Source organism: Scaptodrosophila lebanonensis, unplaced genomic scaffold, assembly GCF_003285725.1.
Source record: "Scaptodrosophila lebanonensis strain 11010-0011.00,11010-0021.00 unplaced genomic scaffold, SlebRS2 tig00000136-arrow-arrow-pilon, whole genome shotgun sequence".
Classification (NCBI taxonomy): Eukaryota; Metazoa; Arthropoda; class Insecta; order Diptera; family Drosophilidae; genus Scaptodrosophila; species Scaptodrosophila lebanonensis.
The window spans coordinates 1,292,545-1,315,634 of NW_022060586.1; the positions used below are offsets into that span (position 1 = coordinate 1,292,545).

Below are 23,090 nucleotides of genomic sequence, written 5' to 3' on the forward strand. Positions count from 1 at the left end.
CTACACCGACGACTCATAGATAACAATTTGCAGAACCTTGGGCTTGTTATTTTGAGCCTCCTTAACTTCCTTGAGGATGGCGTTAGTTATAGCCTCCAGCGCGGCAATGTCCGAATTATGTGGGTCCTTTTTGTTGCTATTCCACTTGGGCATTGAGACCTAAAAGAATTACTCACATTTACTTCTAATTTAACAACAATTCTGTAAAAAAAAAAGGGAGTGCTTACAGTCAAAACTTTTTGCAAAGTCGCATAATCCAAGCCTGTGCCGGCTGTTTCGCCCAAACGACGCAAAGTTTCCGCCATGGGACCAGAAAGTTCCTGAAAGCAAATAGGCAACGTGAAAATGCTTTGATGCATATGCAAAATCTCAAAATCTGTACCTGTAGCTTCGCCCAGCTGGTAGCATATTGCCGTCTTACCAGCTCAATTATGGTGGAGGTTAGGGCCAGTCCAATGAGTATATACAGGGTGCACAAAAGCATGTAGTTCGGTTTCTCTGTGTGGAAAAAGCAAAAGCTCATTAGTCAGAGCTATGCACGCTTTTAGAATATCTGATAAGAGTGGAACGCACTTGGAACTAGATCACCAAAACCAATCGTCGTCATGGTGATAAAGCAAAAGTAGAATCCGTCAAAGAAAGTCCAATCATCCTCCCAGAGTAGCAAGAGACCCGCGCCGGCTGCCAAATAGACGCCCAGAAAACAAACCGCCAAAATCGCATAGAACCAGGTTTTTCCAATAAAATTTGTAAACTTCGGCTTTTCTGTGAAAAGTAAAGTTGAAATAAGTTTGAATTTAACTTAAGTGTCCAACTAAGACCAAAAAACAATTTACTTAAGAATCCACAAACAAATTAGCAGCATACCCAAACACATAGAGAGCCAAAATTTGCGAAATGTAGTGTCTCATAATGTTTTACGTTATTATACTCTGTACATGAAATGTACATTGTATTTCCTCTTGTTCTTTTCAAACTCAATCTTAAACTAGATGAAATATTAAAATACTTGTATTATCCTTTATATGTTATTATATATTAAAATGACATCGTTTATGAGAAGCTTATCAGAAGCTGATCAGAAGCTATCACAAATGTATAAAATTATCAAAACCTTTCCTATATCGTCCATTGTCTACAGCATTATCTTTACTTATAACAACAAATTCATATTTATCTTCCCAAATTTACTACAAATATCTAGAAATTGTTTAAAAGTCATATCGCCTATGACATAATCATTATAAATATGTTTAATATTCATTTCATCTTGTTTAAATATTATAATTAAATTGGCATTGTCACGTATTAAATGTTTTGGTATGTTTGGTATTTTATTAATCCATTAGATGCAGCGTGTAGAGAACACGATATAGCATATTCAGAATTCAAAGACTTGGAAAATCCACATCGCGCCGACGTCATATTAGCGAGAAGAGCCTGGGAACGTGTTAAAGCAAAAGATAGTGGCTTCAAAGAACGTTCTGCTGCTTGGTTTGTGACAAATGTTATGAAAACGAAAGTCAAATTCGGACTAGGTATGATGATGAGGAACAGCAACAAAATATCTCGTCAACGACGTAAGAGGAACCCAATTACTAGAAGACATCGTCATCGCCGTCAACCAGCAGCAGCAGCCTGTAATAAAAAATCATTCACAAACCGTGTGAGGCGAACAGCACGAATTTTAAAGCGAAAAAATCCATTAATATGAGAGAAGCAATTCAGATATCACAACAATCAATCCCAGCAAGTTTTCGAAGACAAAAGATAAAGAAGGACGTTACATCAATCATTCCGAGAGTGATGCCAATACCAAAAATTTGTGGTTTCCTACTTTTGGTGCCAATAATGTCAGCAATTTCAGAACTTGGTGTTCTTGCAAGTAGTGGATCAGCTATTGCCAAAGCCATAAACGATATTACAATTGGAAAAGAACAATTATCGGAAGCGACACGACATAATCGATACATGAAATCAATTGCGATGGGGAAGGGACTTTTTCTGAAACCATATAAGCAAGGCTATGGACTATTTTATAAGCCACATCCAAAAAACTCTTAAATATGCTACCCAAACAACTACTTACCGATATTGATTTAATTGGTTTTCGTAAATATTTTAAGCACATTCGAAGAGACCATGCCGAAGAGACCATGGATCAACGATGTGGTATAATAAATTTAGATAATGAAAGCGGCAGAGGCACGCACTGGGTAACATATTTTAAAAATGGAAATTATAAAGAATACTTTGATAGTTTTGGTGATTTGCAACCACCGATTGAAATCGTAAATTATTTAAAACCACCATTGAATATAATTATAGAAATGAGCAGAAACACAACACCTATAATTGTGGATATTTATGTTTAAGATTTTTATTTAAGAACAAGATAGAACGCTACAGTCGAGCAAGCCCGACAGTAAAATAGCCTGTACTCTCCACAAAAAAGAAAAAATAAAGAAAAAAAAAATTAAAAAAAAAATTAAATTATTAAAAAAATGAATGAATGAATTAATTAATTAAATTAAATTAGAATACATGTTTATGTTCAGTTTTAACAGCATACATTTACATCACGTTCCTATGCGTGTTTACATGCGTGTATGTATGCAGCACAAAGTTGAACCAAAGCAGCAACAACAACAACAGCTGCGGGCAGCGTTGCCGACAGAGCTGCAGGCAGCGCAGGAGCAGCGATTTTATATATATATTTTTATTTATTATTTATATTTATATTTATATTTATATATATTTCTATAACTTTCTTCAGAATTGACCTATCATAATGAAATTACTGGATGTTCCTACCAAAATTGATTTCAAAATTCCGATAATTACGGAAGTTATAAGAAAAAACACGAATTGCGACTCGTACTTTCTCGGTCTTAGGAGAATATGGAAACCAAGTTTGGTTATTCTAGCTCTTATACTTTCTGAGATCCTTGCGTTCATACGGACAGACAGACGGACAGACGGTCAGACGGACGGACGGACAAGGCTATATCGACTCGGCTTCTCATCCTGATCAAGAATATATATACTTTGTGGGGTCTGCCACGCCTCCTTCTGTGTGTTACATACATGCGCACAAAACTAGTATAGCCTTTCACCCTTTGGGTACAGGCTATAAAAATAAAATGTGATTATAAAATTTTTATACTCTGTACATGAAATGTACAAGAGTATATATGTCCGTCTGTCCGACTGTCCGTCTGTCCGTCCGTCCGTCCGTATGATCACCTAGATCTCAGAGACTATAAGAGATAGAGACACCAAATTTTGCACAAAGATGCCTTATGTGTGTACGCTATACGAGTTTGTTTTATTTTTTTGATTTTCCCCCCCCCACTTCCCCCCTATGGGGGTTTTCCCGATTTTCCATTCGTATAATCGCCTATATCTCGGAGACTATAAGACTTAGGAACACCAAATTTTAGTCCCAGATGCCTTGTGTGAATACGCAGAAAATGTATATTTTGGAATTTCCCTCCCTCCCCCCTCTCTCCCGCAAATCGTAACTTCCGTAATTCTTGGAATTTCGAACGCAAATTTTGCAAATGCCTTCAGTTAGTTATTATAGTCCGTATGCCAAGTTTTACTATGATAGACCGATTTAACAAGAAGTTATAGCCATAAATATATTTGCTGCTGCTCAAGCGCTGCCCGCTGCTGTTGTTGATGTTGGTGCTTTGGTTGATTGCAAACATGCTTACACAGACACGAATAGACGCGCATAAACATACATACATTCACATAAACGCAATTGCTTTGTATATGTGCAATTATACACCCTTTACGTGAGTTCAAATACCGAAAGAGGTAAAATCGATCAACAATTTTTTTTTAATTTTCTTTATTTTTTTAATTTCTATAATTATTGTTAACATATGTACAGAGTATTTCAAAGTCGGGAGACCCGACTTTAGCTTTTTTTACTTGTTTACGGTTAACTTTGAGAAGGACTGCTTAGTATTACCCTCCGCATAATACAAATATTCTTCAGTTTTAGGAATAGGAAGAAGTCGCAGGGAGCCAAGTCTGGTAAATACGGTGGTTGAGGCATGATTACGGTGTTGTTTTTGTTAATACATATTCTTTGATAAATTTTTTTCAAAAGTCTAAAATCGGAGTACACACTAAAACGTGACTAATCTTTTCAGTATGTGCATATGTTCATACTTCTAAATCAACTTATTGGATTCGAAATCTACAATTAAGTCATCGACATCACCGCTATTCAACATTCAACATACGTTTTTAAAAAAAGCTTGCAAAATTAAGTGATTTAATAATCAGATGCTAAAGTCTATGGAAATTTAATTTTTAAATAACTTGTCTTATAACAGAAAAAGTAATGTTATCGTGATAGAGAGCTAATAAGTTCAAGCATAGTGGGTGTGCCGAATCGACAATCCCGTTTCATGTAAATATTTGGATATTCTTGTTTAGTGGATATTTAAGAGTATTCAAGAGTTATATTTTTTAACTGGATATAGTTGGTTTTAAAAATATTCAAATGAAGATTATTAATGCATACTTACTTGGCATATGTTTGCCAAAGACAGACACCGCGGTGGCAAACAGCCGACCCCAATCAGCAATGACCGTCAGGGTGAAGGGTATGCCAATGAGTGCAAAGCAAATGCAAAATACACGGCCTCCAGTAGTTACAGGCACAATGTTGCCATATCCTGTAAAGTGGGGAAAAAATATAAAAATATTAGAAACAAAAATATATATAAACATATGCACACACCTTGCACTACCGTATACCGCGTGCTGTAGCAATCGACACAAAATTTCGAAATGTATACAAAAATGTATATACTATGTTCATATAAGCCTACACCCGGGTGAGCGAATTGAAGAGTTATTTTATAAATTCTTAATTGTATTTACAAAATACTGTTTATATTTCTACTCTTCACTAAAAATGTAATAATTTTTGTGGCCAATAAAATGATATGCTTTAGATAGACTTTTAATATGAACAAATCCTACAAAGTAAGTATGTATATTCTTGATCAGCATGACAAGACGATTCGTTAGGGTATTATGGAATTTGGAATTAAGATCTGAATTAAAATCAAATGCGACAAGTTGTATTCTAAAAGATGAATTTGTAATGAAATTAATGCTATAGTCGAGCGGGCTCAACTCTTAATTCCCTGTTCCCACTCCCGCAAAAACATAAAAATTATATTTAAAAAATTTTTTTCTTTTGAAATGGAACTTATTAAATATACATAACACGTACATAGAGTCCTACAGTTTCAAAATAATACATTTACCTCAATATGGTGTCACGATTAAACGACTTCGTTTATGTGTGCAGGGCAGAGTGGATCCAAAGCAACAACAACAGCTGCTGACAGAGATTATATGACTATAACTTCCTTTACCTATCGTGACATAACATAAGGACACAAAGGCACTGTAGGCATATAATTGACAAATTTAAGGTACAAATATAGCTTAAGGCCCTGGTAGCCAGGCTATAAACCTCTGTTAGCTTATAGTTTTAACTTTAAGCTAGCCCATAAATAAATAAATAAAATAAGGTACAAATTCAGGAATTACGGAGGTTGTAGAAAATTTTAGAATAGAGGGGTAGGGGGGGTGTATCATGAAAAAAAAAAAACTTCTTCTTAATCTGGATACTAAATTTGGTAAATCTAGCTCTTATACAGTGCAGAGTTGAGCCAAAGCAACAGCAACAACAACAACAACCGGTGTGGGCAGATACTTCCTTTCAAATTGTCACATCATTATGAAACTTGGCATGCGGACACATAATCACTAAATGGAGGTATTTGCCAGATTAGTTTTAAAAAAAGAACCTATGGAAAATCACTAATTGCGGGGGAGTGGAGAAAGGAGGAATATTCTGAAATACATATTTTCTGTGTATTTTAAGGCATCTAGGACTACAATTTGGTGCTCCTAGGTCTTATATTCTCAAAGATCTAGGTGTTCATACGGGTGGACTGACAGACGGAAAGACTGACATATGGACAGGGCTGGATCGACTCGTCTTGTTATGCTGATCAAGAAGATATAGACTTTGTGGGGACTGTCACGCGTCCTTCTGACTGTTGCACCCGTTCATCTATTATTACATTTTTGTTTTATAGTATATTTATATTTACATATTATGAACAGCTGCTATGGGAATGATGACGCACCTATTGTTGTTAACACAGTCGATGAGAAGAACACAGCTTGCAGTATGCTCCAGCGCTCGTAGGGCTCTGGAAAGTCTTTGTCGGCCACAATGAGCAGACCACCCTCGGCCGCCTGTTGAACAGCCTGTGGATATGGGATGGAATGAGAAATTTATAAATTTGTGACGGACAATTGACAAACAAAGGCTTTGAGCATCGTAAAACCTAGGCTGAGCAATTTAGCCAAGTGAACAAACTGCTATACAAACCTCATTGAGTTTTTATGGTATTGGCAGACAATTAATTTGAGCACTGGATAATAGTAGGCGACTTAGCCTTAACTCACCAGTTCATATTTCGCCAGCTCGAAGGACAGCAGCTCATTCAGATTGTTCACTTCGGTGTTGTTCAGTATGGCGCCCATGAAACGCTCTCTGTGCGTTTTAACCACATCCTTTAGTTGCGATAACCGCGCAACCTCGGCGGGTCGTTCCAAATGGCGAAATATCTGGAAAAGCAACCGCAAGCACATTATTAAATATATTTCTTCTTAAATGGTCATTGATATTAATTTAAGGATAGCCCCGCAGTGCGAAAATTATGTATTACCAATTAAATGCCTTTTACAACTAGTCCTCGAAAGGGTATACATATATGCTTATTTGTACGTTAGCTATTCAAGATTTTCTTTAACCAAATATAACATGTTCAAGGCCGTGACAAGCATACGAGTATCTGTATATGTAATAACAGGCTCCTGATTTGCTTTAATAAATAGTATATGAGAGATTCGTGAGATAAGATTATGATTACGATTTTTTTTCTCTCTCTCTCTCTCTCGCTCTCTCACACAATTATAGAGCTAGACAATCTTCTACAAAACAGTACCTATTCCCTTCACTTTTTCACATACGCGTATTCGCATTAAATGTGTAATAATAATGACCTATCGTGAATCTTTTGAAATAACAAAAAACTAAAATGAATAAATAGACACATACATGTAAAGGTGAAGAATATATTAAAGTGCCTAATGCAATTTCTTTCATATTAATCTACTGCAATATTGACGTCTCATCGATGTGTAATTACTACTATTAAAATGATTATTATTGTAATGTAATATCGACAAGGGCGTCGGCCAAAAATGTTCGCAATATGAAGTCGACCAAACAATCAATATTTTCTCCTTAAAATGGAACTGAGCTGGATTTCATGAAAATTTTATATTGATAAGTTATTATTTGAACTCATTGTGTATTATTTAATCAAAATTTATATTTTTAGGTCCCCCCTTTGGAAAAAACTGCCTACGCCCTTGAATATCGATGTCACCTTTCTAACTATCAATGTGCATTGAGAAATCTTACCAGGTCGGAGATGCTTCCATCTGTTTGTTACATACTTTGCAAAAACCTAATACACCGATTTTACCCTACAGGTACAGAGTATAACATGCGTTCTGCTATGTCTTTTATTGTTTAAAAAGCTCGGGATTTTGTTGAAATTGCATATCCTTAAAAAATACATATACGTTTAAAATAAATTAATATTTTCCATCGCAATATTGCATTTAGGATTATTACTTATTGTTCATCATACTGAAATATAGGGTTCGTAAAGCGAGCATTGCACATTCACGCTCGCTGGATATTCTGCCGTGAGTCGTTTGGAGCCGGCAGGCAGAGGCCGTGAGCAGTTGTGTGCAGGCGGGCATAGGCCGAATGCGCGTTCGTGCCCGACAGACATATGTACACATGTGAGATGTCTGAAATCTGACTGACTGATTGGTGAACAACGCGCAGCCGAAACGTTAAAACTAAGAAGCTGAAATTTTGACTCTAGTATCCTTTCATAATGAAGGTGGGCTATAAGAAGTTTTTTCTTCGGTTTTTAAAAAAGGAGCACAAAAGGCTTCAAATTTTGTAAGGAAAATCCGCCATTATTAAAAAACAAGAGAGAACGCTACAGTCGAAATACCCTGTACCCAGACAAACTTCCGTCACTGAGGTATATGCGCCCATAGCAGAAGCAAAAAGAGGAAGAAGAAGAGCGAACTTGTTGCTGCAGTTTGGGGGGGTTGTACTGGAGAAAATTTGTTTCGCTAATAACTTTTCTTATAATTGACCGAATTGGATTTTAAACTAAAGTAGATACCTGTACATTGCGTGTTCAAAGTTTGGTTTATGTTGCTTTTGAAATGTGGACAGTATTAACGAAATTCTACAACGGGGGAGAGGGGAAAAAATTCAAAAAATTAAATAAGCTCGTCCTTTCTCGGACCTAGGAGAATCTGGATGCCAACTTTGGTTATTCCAGCTTTTATAGTTGCTGAGATCCTTGCGTTCATCCAGACAGACGGACATGTCTACAAGTAGATCGATTTCTCTCGTCATGCTGATTAAAAATATATATACTTTATGGGGTCGGAGATGCTTCCTTCTGCATGTTACATACTTTGCAATAACCTAATATACCCTCTTTAGCCTTTGGGTACAGGGTATAAAAAGTACATACTACTTGATTTTTTGAAATTTTTGGAACTTGAATTATTGGGGTTTTAATATTTCTTCACTTTTTCACTACATATAGCCATGTACATGTCACCCAGTTTGCAAATTTTTCCCGATGCACTCCCCACTTCCCCGCTATTAGCGATTTTCTATAACTCCCGTTATTCTTGGAATTTTAAACTATTTGGTGGTCACATTCAGTTATTGATTATATATCCGTATCCCAAGTTTTATTATGACAGGTTGATTATAAAGAAAGTTATAGCCATATAACCAAGCCCAAGTTCTTTCCGCAGCTGTATTTGTTGCTGCTTTCAAAGCAGCAGTGCTTTGACATGATTATGTAATGCACACATACTTGTACATACATATGTACAAGTACACAATATTTTATATTTAATTCAATTAATTAATTAATCGAATTATATTTGTTTAATAATTTTTCTTTTTTGGTGTGGGGTATTTAAGAGTTGAGCCTGCTCGACTTTAGCATTCCTTTCTTATTTTCTATTGGGCAGTTTCAATAGTTTCGATCTGGAAATGGGCACAATGTAGAAAGAGAATTAGCATTATCACATATTTAATAAATTAATAAATATATATGTAATTGTAGCACAAAATTCGTATGCCAGCAAAGGCGGACAAGACCTGCTATAATATAATCTGCTTTAATTGTAATTATAAATTCCCAGCAATATACTCAGTGTACAAATTTTAATAGTGTATTCTAAGATGTCTTTCAATGCAAATAAAAAATCAGTCTGGCATTATAGCAAAATACTAAAACAATTTGGGATATTTTTACGCCTTTGAAAATCTTTGGGACGTGCTTCCGCAGCCGGTTAAAGTGTTTTGCATATTTGATTTATGCAGACCTGTTCAGAATTTAATTCCGAGTTCTATAAAGATAAACTTTTCGCACATTTTCGCTTTCACCTGTGTATCTTTGAATGTATGTACATATATACGACTAATGCCTAAATAAATATGAATGAGCCACATCGGCTTGCCTCTTCGTCATGCCAACGATAAAGAATCTGCCACACATGTTCCAAATAATTCAAAATAAACCACAAATTTTTCCCTAATTGTTGTGAATTTTGCAGAAAAATTCAGTTTAAAATTGTATTCAATTTTCACACATCATCACAATAAATTTGTTAAACATGTATGTATGTACGAGTATTTGTACCATGTTGTTGTCTGTTGTTTGTTGTTTCTGGTATAAAAATAGTTTTACAAATTGATGTGAGTTGTATTTTTGTCCAAGAATGCTTTTCAATTGTATCTGCTATGCAGTAAAAATTGTAATTCAATTCAAATCTGTCAACCATTTTTCTTCTGCAGACGCGAAAGGAAATAGATACGAGTACAACCAATAAAAAAAAAAAACAATAACAAATTGAAGCAGACACTTGAGCTGAGTGACATATGCGTGCGTGCCACAAGCTGATCTTCCATCACCGCCTGCTGTGTGGCATACTACTTGTATGTATGTGGATACAAACACTGATAAAAAAGTTGCATAGTACAGATGAATATTTTCATATTAAATCTAATGTTCTACAAATTCATATTCAAATCAAATAAAAACATCGTTTTTACTAAAAACGTATTCATGGTGATTGTAATATGAATAATATTCAAAACAAAGTGTAAAACTTTGTTATTAAAGTGTGTCATATTCAATTTAACGTTAAAGCATATTAAATATTAATATGCACACACTTCATATAACAAATAGTTAAATTAACTATATTCCATACCAAATTTTAATATTTTTCTCAACTTTAATTTGACGACTTAAATATACTAGAAACGTATTAAACTTTAATTGACTAGAATTCCCAAGTCGGTTTTCAGCGGTTGTGTGGTATAAACACAAAGTGTATGTCCATAACATACTATATATGGTCGTTAGGTATGTGTGAAGAAGTGAATTCAATCAGCTTTTCTTCACTTTTAATATTAATATATTGATCTAAACTACATATATAAAAGGCATAAAAAATATCAAAATAATTAATTGATAAGAATTAATAATCAAAAGAATTTGAAAATTGCTTTCCACTAAAAATGGTTCTATACAGAATATATGTGTATATAAAATATGCATTATGGCAATGTAGTAGTTGAAAAGAGTACAGTAGAGTAGACAACAAAATTGGAGAAATATTTTACCCTGTACCCTGTACCTCCCACCAAAAAGAATAACACAAAAAAATTCAATTAATTTTAAATTTATGTTAATTAAATTATTTAATTAAATTAAATACAAATTATTCAATACATATATGATTTCCAAGAATTACGGAAGTTATAAAATAAAAACACGAATTGCAGGGGAGTGGGGGGTATATCGAAATAAAAAACAAACTTGACCTGCCTAGGGCTCAGGGGAACCTGGATACCAAGTTTGGTCATTCTAGCTCTTGTACTTCCTGAGATCCTTGCGCTCGTCCAGACGGCCGGACAGATGGACATGGCCATATCGACTCGTCTTGTCATGCTGATCAAGAATATATATACTTCACCCTTTGGGTACAGGCTATAAAAATAAACCTTTGACGTGGATCAACCCCCGACCACATCATCCTTTAACATTTAATATCGTCACACTTTAAATGTAATATTTTAATATTCAACTTGAAATTGAAGTGTGCAGACTTTAAATCTACTAAAACACACGATGGTGCGAAATCGATGGTAAAAATAGTTAAATCTACGTGTAAATATTGAAATTTCCGTGCTTTTTTTTTATCAGTGTAGTCGTTTGTACTATGTACATACACACGTGTGTATGTATATATGTTGCACCCACACGTCCATATTGATTGCACTTTCTCAGCAGAAACACTAACTTTTTGTAATTGATGCATTAATTTCAGTTTTCTGCCTTTGCGTACATCTTTTCCACTACAAGTAAATACAGGGTGTGGTTTATGTTTTAGAGCAACTTTATTTTGGCGCCATTTTGGATAGGATCACATTTTTGAGTTACTTAAGTTATGTATCATGCGACGTGGACTGTAGTCGCTAGAAATTATATAAATATTTTATATCAAAAATCGTTCAGTTGTAAACCCGCAAAGCACTGAAAACTGTAAAATGATATATCTCGTAAAGTAACTCTACAGTGCGCCAATCGAACCATTCGGTACCACTCGGTACCATCTTTGATTCTAAAAGTTATAAAATTGTATTTCATTAAAGTCCCTTTTAAAAAGAGAACACCGACCGCACCCTTTACTTACGAACATACATACATATGTAGTCATCTATATGAATGTCTTCCTGTGGCGTCGACTTGGCCAAGGCTCGAAAGTCCTGCCCGTTGCCTGTTGGCAGTAGCCGTTTGTCATGGTTATGCGATGGGCGAGTTGTCGCAGCACAAACACCGACATCAGCATCAGCATTAGCATGAAGCGTTAAATCAAACTTACACAACGTGTAATTGTGTGTTATTTTTGTGCTCACGCATAATTTATAATTATTATTGAAAAGACTTTGGACCATGATGGCACCACACACTCGCACACGCATAAGTGCATGTACACAAACAGTTCCACAAACAGTGATACAAACAGTGACACAAACAGTGACACAAACAGTGACACAAAACAGTGACAAGGTTGTGCGCAAAGGGGGCACTTTTTGTATTCCTTTGTATACCCTGTACCCAATGGGTAAAAGGGTTAAAGAGCAGACCTCCAAAGTAAGTACGTATAGTTTTGATGAGTATAACGTAAGACGAGTCAATATAGAAATGTCTGTATGTACAAAACGATCTCAGGATATGCCAGGGGTAGAATAACGAAACTTTTTTCTGAGGTTTACAACTAAACAAAAAATAAATAGATTTCATTTAAGGCGACATTGCATTGATGCAGGGACTGCAAATAATGAGTTTTTTTTTTTCTAATGAAAAAATCACTTACTTTAAGAGTGCGAGAAATATACCAATATTCTTATTTAAGCATATTCTGTGCATTTTCACCATGATTTAAGAATGTACAAAAAAATAAAACTCATAATAATTATTAATGTTTATTACTGAGTTTTATTTTTTGCTTATAAATAAAACTCAAGCACCAATTTTGTAGGGAATAGGGGGGAAATTAATATATATTCTTGGTCATTCTTATATTATAGAGGTCTTGGCTACGAATATACAAGTATGTATACACGTATATATCCGTACGAAAAATACAAAATTACATGTTGAATATTATTTGCAAGCAAAAAATAAAACTCAAGAATAATCACTATTTTATGAGTTTTATTCTTTTGCTCAAAAATATTGATTATTGGTTGAGTATAACTCAAGGTTTATCATTATATACTGAGCGAATCAATAAAAAATTAAAATTTTAAAGCTATGTAATTTGTATAATAAAACATTTAATGATTACAGTCCCTGCATTGATGTAAGTGAAGGACAGCGTCAGCTTTCAACTCTCCCATTTCCATGGTGGCTCATACTTTGATTGTGTTGGCTCAAAGCCCATGGGGATTTATCCCTCCATTTACATGCTATAAATCAGAAAGTTTGCACACATACCTAAAAAAAACAGAGAATCGCCACTGACGGGTTTTAATGGCATTATAAAACCGACAAATCATTTAATTTTAACAAGACACATTTCAGTTAGCTGGATTCGGCAACACCCTACACGCAAGAGAACGTCTGAATACAGCAGTATTTAAAAGAAGAATGAAAGCAGCTACTGCAGCCTGAAGAATGTTGTGGGAATTTTTTAGACACACAATTCCTAAAATTTAATTATATCTAATAACTTTGATCTCGACATCATTTTTATATCCTTGTAACGCATCTTTTTACTTGTATGTTCGCGATTTTACTGAAGAAAATACGCACCAATTTACTTAAATCTTCTCATAAGGTATAAGTTAAATACATAAGTACATGTTTGAACGCAAGCGTTTTCAGATCAATAAATATTTTATTTAAAAAGAAAAACCTCATTATTCAAATGTATGTACAATATTTCGAAAACGACAATCAGAACTCATTAAGGTACTTGAATTTCTTTTTAAATAAGATACGTTTTAGGGAGTTTCGGAAATTGTAGTTTTAAATTTGAAAAGTATCCTATTCAATTCCTATTCATCAATAATCGTGTCCATAATGCAAAACCTACACATAGAACATTCCGCACGACGCACAGTGGAGCCTTCTGACTTTTTTCGTTGCAAAAATCATATCTCCCGAAGGGATAAACAAATTTAGTTTGAAAGAGCAGTTCTTAAGCTGTAAAACAAATTGCGAATTGTGGATTTCTAGTCGCGACGTCTGTAAGCAGTCTTTACAAAAATTTAATTTAAATTAAATTTGCTAATTCTAAAAAGCTATTGCTCAAACACCTGTACTCCAGGTTTTACTCTCTTCATACCTTGCTCGCAAAAGGTAGTTTCTATAGTACCCAATTGCGAATGTATGTAAATTACAGAAGGAGGCCTGGCAGATGGATAATCAGTTTACACACAATGATCAGCGGAATTAAAGGAGCTATAGTACAATACAATAGAAAAACTTTGTATCCCGGTTCTCCATGGTACTGGACAGGATAGTGGACTTTTTTCGAAGCACCCCCACAACTGTACAATCCAATGTTGGTGGTGTTGATGTTTATTTTATGTATAGACAACAAAATGTACTTGAAAAATTCCTTGCCTGGTCTTTCTCATTACTGCTGCTGCTTCTTTCGTATTGATTTTATGATTTTTATGAGTTTTTGATTTGATGATTTGATGATTTTTATGCTTAACATCTAGCACAAATTTCTTCCACTTCATTGACTATGCTCTCCCCTGCGTTTTCGCCAGATCTTGATTTATCTGAGCAAGGCGTGACTGGCGATGTGCCATCATTTGTTTGAGTATTTATTGATATTAAGTTGATAAAAATATATTGTTACATATGGCCGCCTATGGCACTGCCACAGCGACGGAGCAACACAGCAACACAGAGACGGGAGCCACAAAGACCAGAAATGTGTCCAGCATTGTACATATGTAAAACATACTACAAATACATATGTATGTGGGTGGGAGGTGCCCGACTTGAAATGCAAATTATATAAATACCTGCCATGTCATCTAAGAGTTGACGCCAGCGAACTTTTACTTTTGAGTGCTGACTGCAGCTATTTTTATATAGACGGCGGCCACCTCGAGTATTTACAATACAAACAAGTCTGCTAATTTAATTATTTTACTAATTTGAGCAAAGAGTGCCTACTTTCCTATTTGTGGTTTCATAAATAGATCATATACATTTTATTGCTTAAGTTCAGGATGTTCACTTTTTTCACATGAACATAATAAAATACGTGTTTTGTACCACAAAGTTAGAAAGCAAATTATTTACGCACAAGTCGCATGCCGCCGTCTCCAATATAATCTCATTAAATAAAAATTTAGCGGAATGTTGGACTCTTCTTAGATCTAAATTGCAAGAATTAGTCTGTTTGTCTATAGAAGCTAGAGGCACCAAATTTTGTACACAACGACAGTACGAGTTTTTATACCATGTACCCGTATGGTAAAAATAGCATATTCGGTTTTTATACTCTATACATGAAATGTACAAGCGTACAAGTATATTAGGTTTGCGGGAGCTGAAAAATGTAACAGGCAGAAGGAGGCGTGGCAGACCCCCCAAAGTATATATATTCTTGATCAACATGACAAGATGTCTGTCTGTCCGTCTGTCTGTCCGTATGAACACCTGGATCTCAGAGACTATTAGAGCTAGAGACACCAAATTTTGCACAAAGATGCCTTATGTGTGTACGCTATACGAGTTTGTTTTATTTTTTTGATTTTCGCCCCACTTCCCCCTATGGGGATTTTCCCGATTTTCCATTCGTATAATCGCCTATATCTCGAAGACTAAAAGACCTAGGAACACCAAATTTTAGTCCAAGACGCCTTATGTGAATACGCAGAAAATGTGTATTTTGGAATTTCCTTCCCTCTCCCCCATAAATCGTAACTCCCGTAGTTCTTGGAATTTCGAATTTCAAATTTTGCAAATACCCCCAGTTAGTGATTATGTGTCCGTATGCCAAGTTTCACTATGCTAGACCGATTTAACAGGAAGTTCGAGCCATATATGTATATATGACCAAACAATGACCGCAGCTGTTGTTGTTGTTACTGCTTTGCACAAGCACACAGACACACCCAAACACACACATACACGCCTAGATACGCATAATTGTTCCAAACATATGTGCAGAGTATTTCAAAGTCGGGACACCCGACTTTAACTTTTTTACTTGTTTGTTATTAATCAATATATCAGTACATATGTACATGTATGTACGTAAGCACTTTCAAACGCTGTGGGCGAAAGGTCCACCCTGAGGCTGCGCTTCAAGCTTTTAATTTATAAGGGTATAATGAATAGCAATGGGATTCCGATCTGGGGCATTTCCAGCCGAAGCAACTGTAATATCATACAAATGTTTCAAAACAAACTGCTCAGAATCATCTCCAATGCGCACCTATTCCACTCAACCGTGGAATCTAACTTAAGCGATACAATAAACAAGTGGATAACCTAAAGTCAGGTGTCCCGACATTGAAATACATTATGTACATTATGCGTGTCTGTTCGTGTTTCTGTGTCTGTGTATGTCTCGTGTGTCTGTGCAAAGTAAGAACAACAACAACAACAGCAGCCGGTTGTAGTTGGGCAAAGATGACATATATATATACAAGTATATATATATAGCTATAACTTCCTGTTAAATTGGTCTATCATTATGGCATACGGACTAATGATCACTAACTGGAGGGATTTTCTGAATTTAAAAAATACGGGAGTTATGGAAAATTAGTTATTGCGGTGGAGAGGGGGGTGCATCCAAAAACAAGTACTTTCTCAGACTTTGGAGAGTCTGGATACAAAGTTTGGTTATTCTAGCCCTTATTCTTGCTGAGATCTTTTCGTTCGTCAGACAGACGGACATGGCTATATCGACTCGTCTTATCATCCTGATCAATAATATATATACTTTGTGGGGTCTGCCACGCCAGCTTCTGTGTATTACATACATTCGCACAAAACTAGAATACCCAAAGGGTAGTACAGACTATATATATGTGCATTCCGAAACAACGAACGAACGATGTCATTAGTTGGGTGAGTGCGAAAATACTAGTTTTATGTACATGGATGGGTACTACCTCGTCTCCTCATTGGCACGCTCTTAAACGAACGCTTAGAGGCTACACAGAGGACACGTGATTTTGCGGACGTATACGCGTATAGTATGTTTGTTTTTGTGTAATTTATGACCTCTCGCAGGTGAGTTACCATCAGAAACTGTCCCCCTATCATCCTTCTCAGCGTTAATGCGAAAACTATAAAAGTATTAAGTTGTGATACGAATTTCCGGGGAAATCCAAAAGGTATAAAATATGTTATACTCGTATATGTACGAGTATGTATGGGTAGTATGTATGTATACTAGTTTCACTCTCGGCCAAATCGCTGATTCGATTCCAGCTCTATGCTATGAGTAGCACGTGATATTTGGCCATAGCACGAAACATGCGAACGGTAAATGAAATGAAATGTAATGTAATTACAGGCAGGAAAATGCGCGCGATTTAAACGCATTTGCATGAGACGACAGGCGACAAATCAGTTGTATATTTGCTGGGTCTGGAGTATTCGCCATTCTCCACTCTCTCCATTCCCCATTCCCCACTCCAGAGCCCGATTTCCCCGCTCCATGTGAATAAGGTCATGCGAATAAAAGATTTTTACCAACATTTTAACCTGATTTGTGGTTCTCTTATTTTGACGTGTGTGAGCCAAACATGGCAGTTAGCAAAGAATATGGTGGTAGTTGGGGGAGGTCGTGTTCGAGTAACTTAAGCAAAGGGGCTTGCGTGTTCCGTGCCAGGTTGATTCCCCATCTTATCGACTCCTGTACGAGTATGTGTGTGTGTGTGCGCGTGCGTGTGTATTCGGCCTGCAAGAAAAACACCAACAACTACCACAAATGCCACGCTGATGCTTTGCTTTAATGGACCCATAATAACATTTGCGACAGTGCCACTTATTCGTTTTCAACAACAAATTTGGGCAGCTAAGTAGTAAATAACTTAATTGTGTGCATTCATACGATGTATACATAAGTATTTTGAAGCTGTTTGTCAAACATGCATCACTTGCTCACAAAGTACATACATAAGTACAAGGCCGGTTTAAAAGAAAAGGTGAATTTTATTCATCAATATCCATTTTGGCCCCTTTAAAATAATCCCCCTCAGGTATAATGTTATTATGCCAGCGCTTCTTCCAATCCTCGAAGCACTTCTGAAATACGCTTTTCGGTATGGCCATCAGCTCGTTCTTCGATTCTGGCTTTATCTCACCAATTGTGGGAAAACCCTTCTCTTTCATTGGTCTCTTCATTTTTGGAAATAGGAACAAGAGAGAACGCTACAGAGAACGCGAGACAAACTGCCGGCAGAACAATAACGAACTCGATGCTGCAGTTTGTGGGCGTAGTACTGGAGTGAATCTGTTTTGGTAATAACTTTTCCTAGAATTGAACGATTTTCAAATTTAAAACAAAAGTAGATATTTGTATGGATTACATGTGCAAAGTTTGGTTCATGTACGTTTGAGAATGTTGACATTATTGGCGAAATTCTGTAGCGGGGAGAGGAGAGGGGAGAATATAAAAAAAAAATAAACTCGTGTAGACTAGGGCCTAGGAGCGTCTGCATACCAAGTTTGGTTAATGTATAGTATACTCAGTTGTTTCCGAAATCCAGGCGTTCATCTAGACAGTCGGGCGGACAGACGGTCGGACATGTCTAGATCGATTTCTCTCGTCATGCTTATTCAGAATATATACACTTTATGGAATCGCAGATGCTTGCTTATTCATCTTACATACTTTACACAAACCTAATATACCCTTTTTACTGTACGGGTACAGGGTATAAAAATATCGATAATCGAATGTTCGAAGCCCGCGAAAACTCAAAATCCATCATTCACCTTTTCTTTTGAACAAACCTCGTACATACACATAAATGACCATGTGCGTGCATGATGCTATTTACATACAGTACCAGTATGTACATAATTTTCAACTATTTACAAATCCGAAAAAAAAACCCTGAAGAATGTCAACAAATTTGTCAAATCAGCAAAATATTATTGTACTCGTAATGTAACGACAATGGCCAATGCCTACGTTTATTTGATTGAAAAGTTCCAAGAATTACGGAATTTATGAAAAATCACTAATAGCGGGAGTGGGGAAAGGATGAAAATTCTGAAATACACACACATGTTCTGCGTATTCATGTAAGGCAACTTGGACTACAACCTAATACAGAGTATACTAATTATTATTAATATCAATTAATTTAAACAAGAAAGAGTCGAACGGGCTCAACTCTTTAATACCCTGTACCCACGCCCACAAAAAAGGAACAAAAATTTCAACAATTTTTTATATTAATTTAAGATAATAACATTAATACATGATTATGTACAGTTTCAACAGCATACATTTAGATCAGAATCGTGTCTATGCTTGTTTTATGCATGTGTGCAGCACAGAAATAAGTCAAAGCAGCAACAACAACAGATGTGGGCAGAGGTTATATTTATGGCAATAACTCTCTTCATAATTGACCTATAATGATGAAACTTGGCATACGGCCACATAATCAGTAAAGGGATGTAATTAACTAATTTTAATTTAAAATTCTAAGAATAATGGGAGTTATGGAAAATCGCGAATAGCGGGTAAGTGAAGGGGTGTATCAGAGAGAAAACACAAACTCGTCCTTTGTGCGACTTAGGAGAATCTGGATACCAAGTTTAGTTATTCTAGATCTTTCATTTTCTGAGATACTTGCGTTCATACAGACGGACAGTCAGACAGACAGACGGACATAGCTATATCGACTCGGTTTGTCACCCTGATCGAGAATACTTGTATATATACTTTGTGGGGTCTGCCACGCCTACTTCTGCCTGTTACATACATTCGCAAAAAACTAATATACCCTTTTACCCTTTGGATAATGGGTATACTAATTAAAGAAGCATCTCCGACCCCATAAAGTACTATTTATATTTTAAGTCTCAGCATGACTAGAGAAGTCGATCTAGACATTGCCACTCCTAGTCCCTAGGCAATACAATATAATTTAATTTTTCATCCCCTCTCTCCGCTACGAAATTTCGACAATACTGATCATATAGTATTTCAAAAGCTACATAAAGCAAACATTGCACACGTAATTGTCAGTACAATTGCCTACTTCTGTTTCAAATTTCATCCAAATTGGTTAATTCTAAGAAAAGGTAACGAAACAATTCCGCTTCAGTACTATGTCAGTAAACTGCAGTATCAAGTTCTCGTAGTTCTTATATTTTTACTAACCCTTTTTATCGTCAACTCTAGTCAAAGTTACAGCCATAAATATAATCCCAGTCCAAGCTCTGCAGCAGCTTATGATTGTCATTGTTTTGGTTAAACTCTGTACCACAAAGATAGACACAACCCCGAAGTGAACTTTTAATTAAAATATGGTTTTAGTGGCAGTTGGTGCAGTGTATTTAAGAATTGAGCTTTCTCGACACCAACACTACATGTTTGTTTTGAATTTGCGCAAAAACAATAAATCAGCTTCCCGCTGTCAGCTTTAGCTGTACGGGCAGACATTTTAGCGCTTACATGGACTTATATTTATATACACACATCAAATTTCAACATCACGGATGAAGCGCTTGGCCGTCAGCCTGTAAGTATTCTATACTTTGATACAAGTAGTTTAATCTGTTAAATAGACACGTATGTGCTGTCAGTATTGTAGGCTGACTACAGCTAAAACTACACACCTAGGTGGGCATTTAATGGCGAAAAAGTTGTTACCCGAAACGTCAGCATTAAGGCTGCGCAACAACAAAACAAACATACTATTTGTACTTGTATTTGTGTTGTTTACTCGTACAGTGAATTGGGAAATTCGTTTCGGCCAAAAAAGTTGAAATAGCTCGTTAAGTGCTCGTGCGATGATTGATTAGAATTTTCGACGTGGATTTAAAAAAAACGAGTGGAGAAGCTAAAGTCGGGTGTCCCGACTATGAAATACTCTTTACATACATATGAGTAGAATAATTATAGAATATAAAAAATTAAGAAAATTAAAAAACAAACAGTAAAAAGAATTTTAATCGATTTTACCTCCTTTGGTATTCGAACTCACGTAAAGGGTTTATAACTACACATTGTGCGTGTCGTTTTATCTCTAAGCGTGTCTATGCATTTTTGTGCGTGTCTATGCATGTTTGTGCGTGTCTGTGTGTGTATCTGCTGTGTCTGTTCAAAGCAGCAACAACTACAACAGATACATATATGGCTATAACTTCCTGTTAAATCAGCCTATCATAACGAAACTTACCACACGGACTTATAATCACTAACTGGATATATTTATTTGGCAAATATTCAGTCAACAAGTCGAAGAATTACGGGAGTTATGGAAAATCACGAATTGCGGGGGCGATGGGGGAGGGAGGAAAATTCTGAAACGCACTTTTGCGTATTCATATAAGGCATCTTTGTGCTAAATTTAGTGTCTGTAACTCTTATAGTCTCTGAGATCCAGGTGTTCATACGGACAGACAGACAAGGCTAGATCGACTAGATCGTCTTCGCATGCTGATCAAGAATATATATACTTTGTGTGGTCTGCCACGCCTCCTTCTGCCTGTTACATTTTTCAGCTCCCGCAAACCTAATATAATAGTATTGTACATTTTATGGACAGAGTATAAATATCTAATAAATAATACAATATAAAATGCAACCCTTTTATGTGCTGGTTACAAACAAGTGGATATTCCTTCTCTCTTCTTCAAAGAAGAAACTGTAATACTATATGTAACTAGCATACGAAGGTTTACCAGACTCCATAATATACATAAATAATCCATTCATTTACATATATGTATATGCATATACGTAGTTCCTATAGAAACATTGGGTGCAAAAATACTTTGGGTAGCAAAATCGTTTTCGTCTGTTATTATATTGTTATCACATTTTGTATATGTATATTAGCTATTATGTTGTATCTAAAGGATATATTAGTTTATACTAGCCCGTGGTTTGCCAACAGCTGCTGTTCTTAAAACCCAAACACAGATCCGATGCAAATTTGATGAAACTGCAAAGTATATCAATAATTTCATGTAGGTGTTATTATTTGTTGAGTTATATTAAATTAGCATTTGCAATTTAAATTCAAAATGAAAGTGGATAGCATTCCATTCCAGTTATGTAATGCAAACAGATCTTAACTGCTTTAACTTAACTTTACCTTCACCCTTCACCCGAAAGGTACAAGAGTATTATAAAATGTAAATCGATGTACTACGCCCAGTTTATTCGTATATACCTAGGTAATATATGGGCCAATATAAACTTATTTGTTCATAGTATTTTAGTTCATTGACTCGGAGTCTACTTTCAAATCAGCAAAATAACACCCATATCCCTTTCGTGCTAACGGGGCATACCAAAAGGAAGAATTGAGTCGCCAAGTGGCTTGCGTGGCAAACAACTGAAAGTCTTTGCGGAATGCAAACAATCAAAGCGCCTTCAAAGCTTGTAAATTGCTTTGGCTATCGTCTTAGCATGAATTTCTGTTGCAGGTGTAACACGAATAGTGAAAGTTGCTCCAGTTTTTGTTTTTGTGTCTGTTTCTGTTGCTGCTCGCTATTTGGCCTGACAGCCGCATCAGGTGTGATTTGAATCCTTTTTTCTAGATCAATTATGCCAAATTAGCCCAATTTTGTGTAGGTTGTAGGGGCTAGGTCCAAGAGTCGAGGCGCCAACAGCACACTGCAGCTGCTTTCGACTACTTGGCACGCCAATTTCGAACAGTAGACTAAACGGTCGCATTTCATTCACATAAAAATACACATAAACAAGAGAGAACGCTACAGTCGAGCAAGCCCGACAGTGTAATACCCTGTACCCAGGTAAACTTCCGTCACTGCGTTATATGCGCCCATAGCAGCAGCAAAAAGAGGAAGAAGAAGAGCGAACTTGTTGCTGCAGTTTGGGGAGGTTGTACTGGCGAGAATTTGTTTCGCTAATAACTTTTCTTAGAATTGACCGAATTGAATAAAATTTTGAACAACAGTAGACAATTATATATAAATTATGTGCGCAAAGTTTGGTTTAGGTAGCATTTGAAATGTGGACGCTATTGACGAAATTCTGTAGCGGGGGGAAAATTAAAAAAAAATAATAAACTCGTCCTTACTCGGACCTAGGAGAATCTGGATGCCAACTTTGGTTATACTAGCTTTTATAGTTTCTGAGAT

At 36.0% G+C, this 23,090-nt stretch overlaps 1 protein-coding gene across 1 annotated transcript in view; it reads right to left on the reverse strand.

Annotated features, from left to right (window-relative positions):
* LOC115629207 (TWiK family of potassium channels protein 9) overlaps positions 1–23,090 on the reverse strand; it is a 44,991-nt gene continuing 21,901 nt past the window's right edge. Inside the window, exons 2-8 of the mRNA XM_030525607.1 lie at positions 6,517–6,678; positions 6,192–6,315; positions 4,548–4,697; positions 574–765; positions 383–498; positions 228–320; positions 1–159 (exon numbers count right to left, since the gene is read on the reverse strand). Coding sequence (XP_030381467.1) covers positions 1–159; positions 228–320; positions 383–498; positions 574–765; positions 4,548–4,697; positions 6,192–6,315; positions 6,517–6,678 — 996 coding nt within the window. The remainder of the gene's footprint in view (positions 160–227; positions 321–382; positions 499–573; positions 766–4,547; positions 4,698–6,191; positions 6,316–6,516; positions 6,679–23,090) is intronic.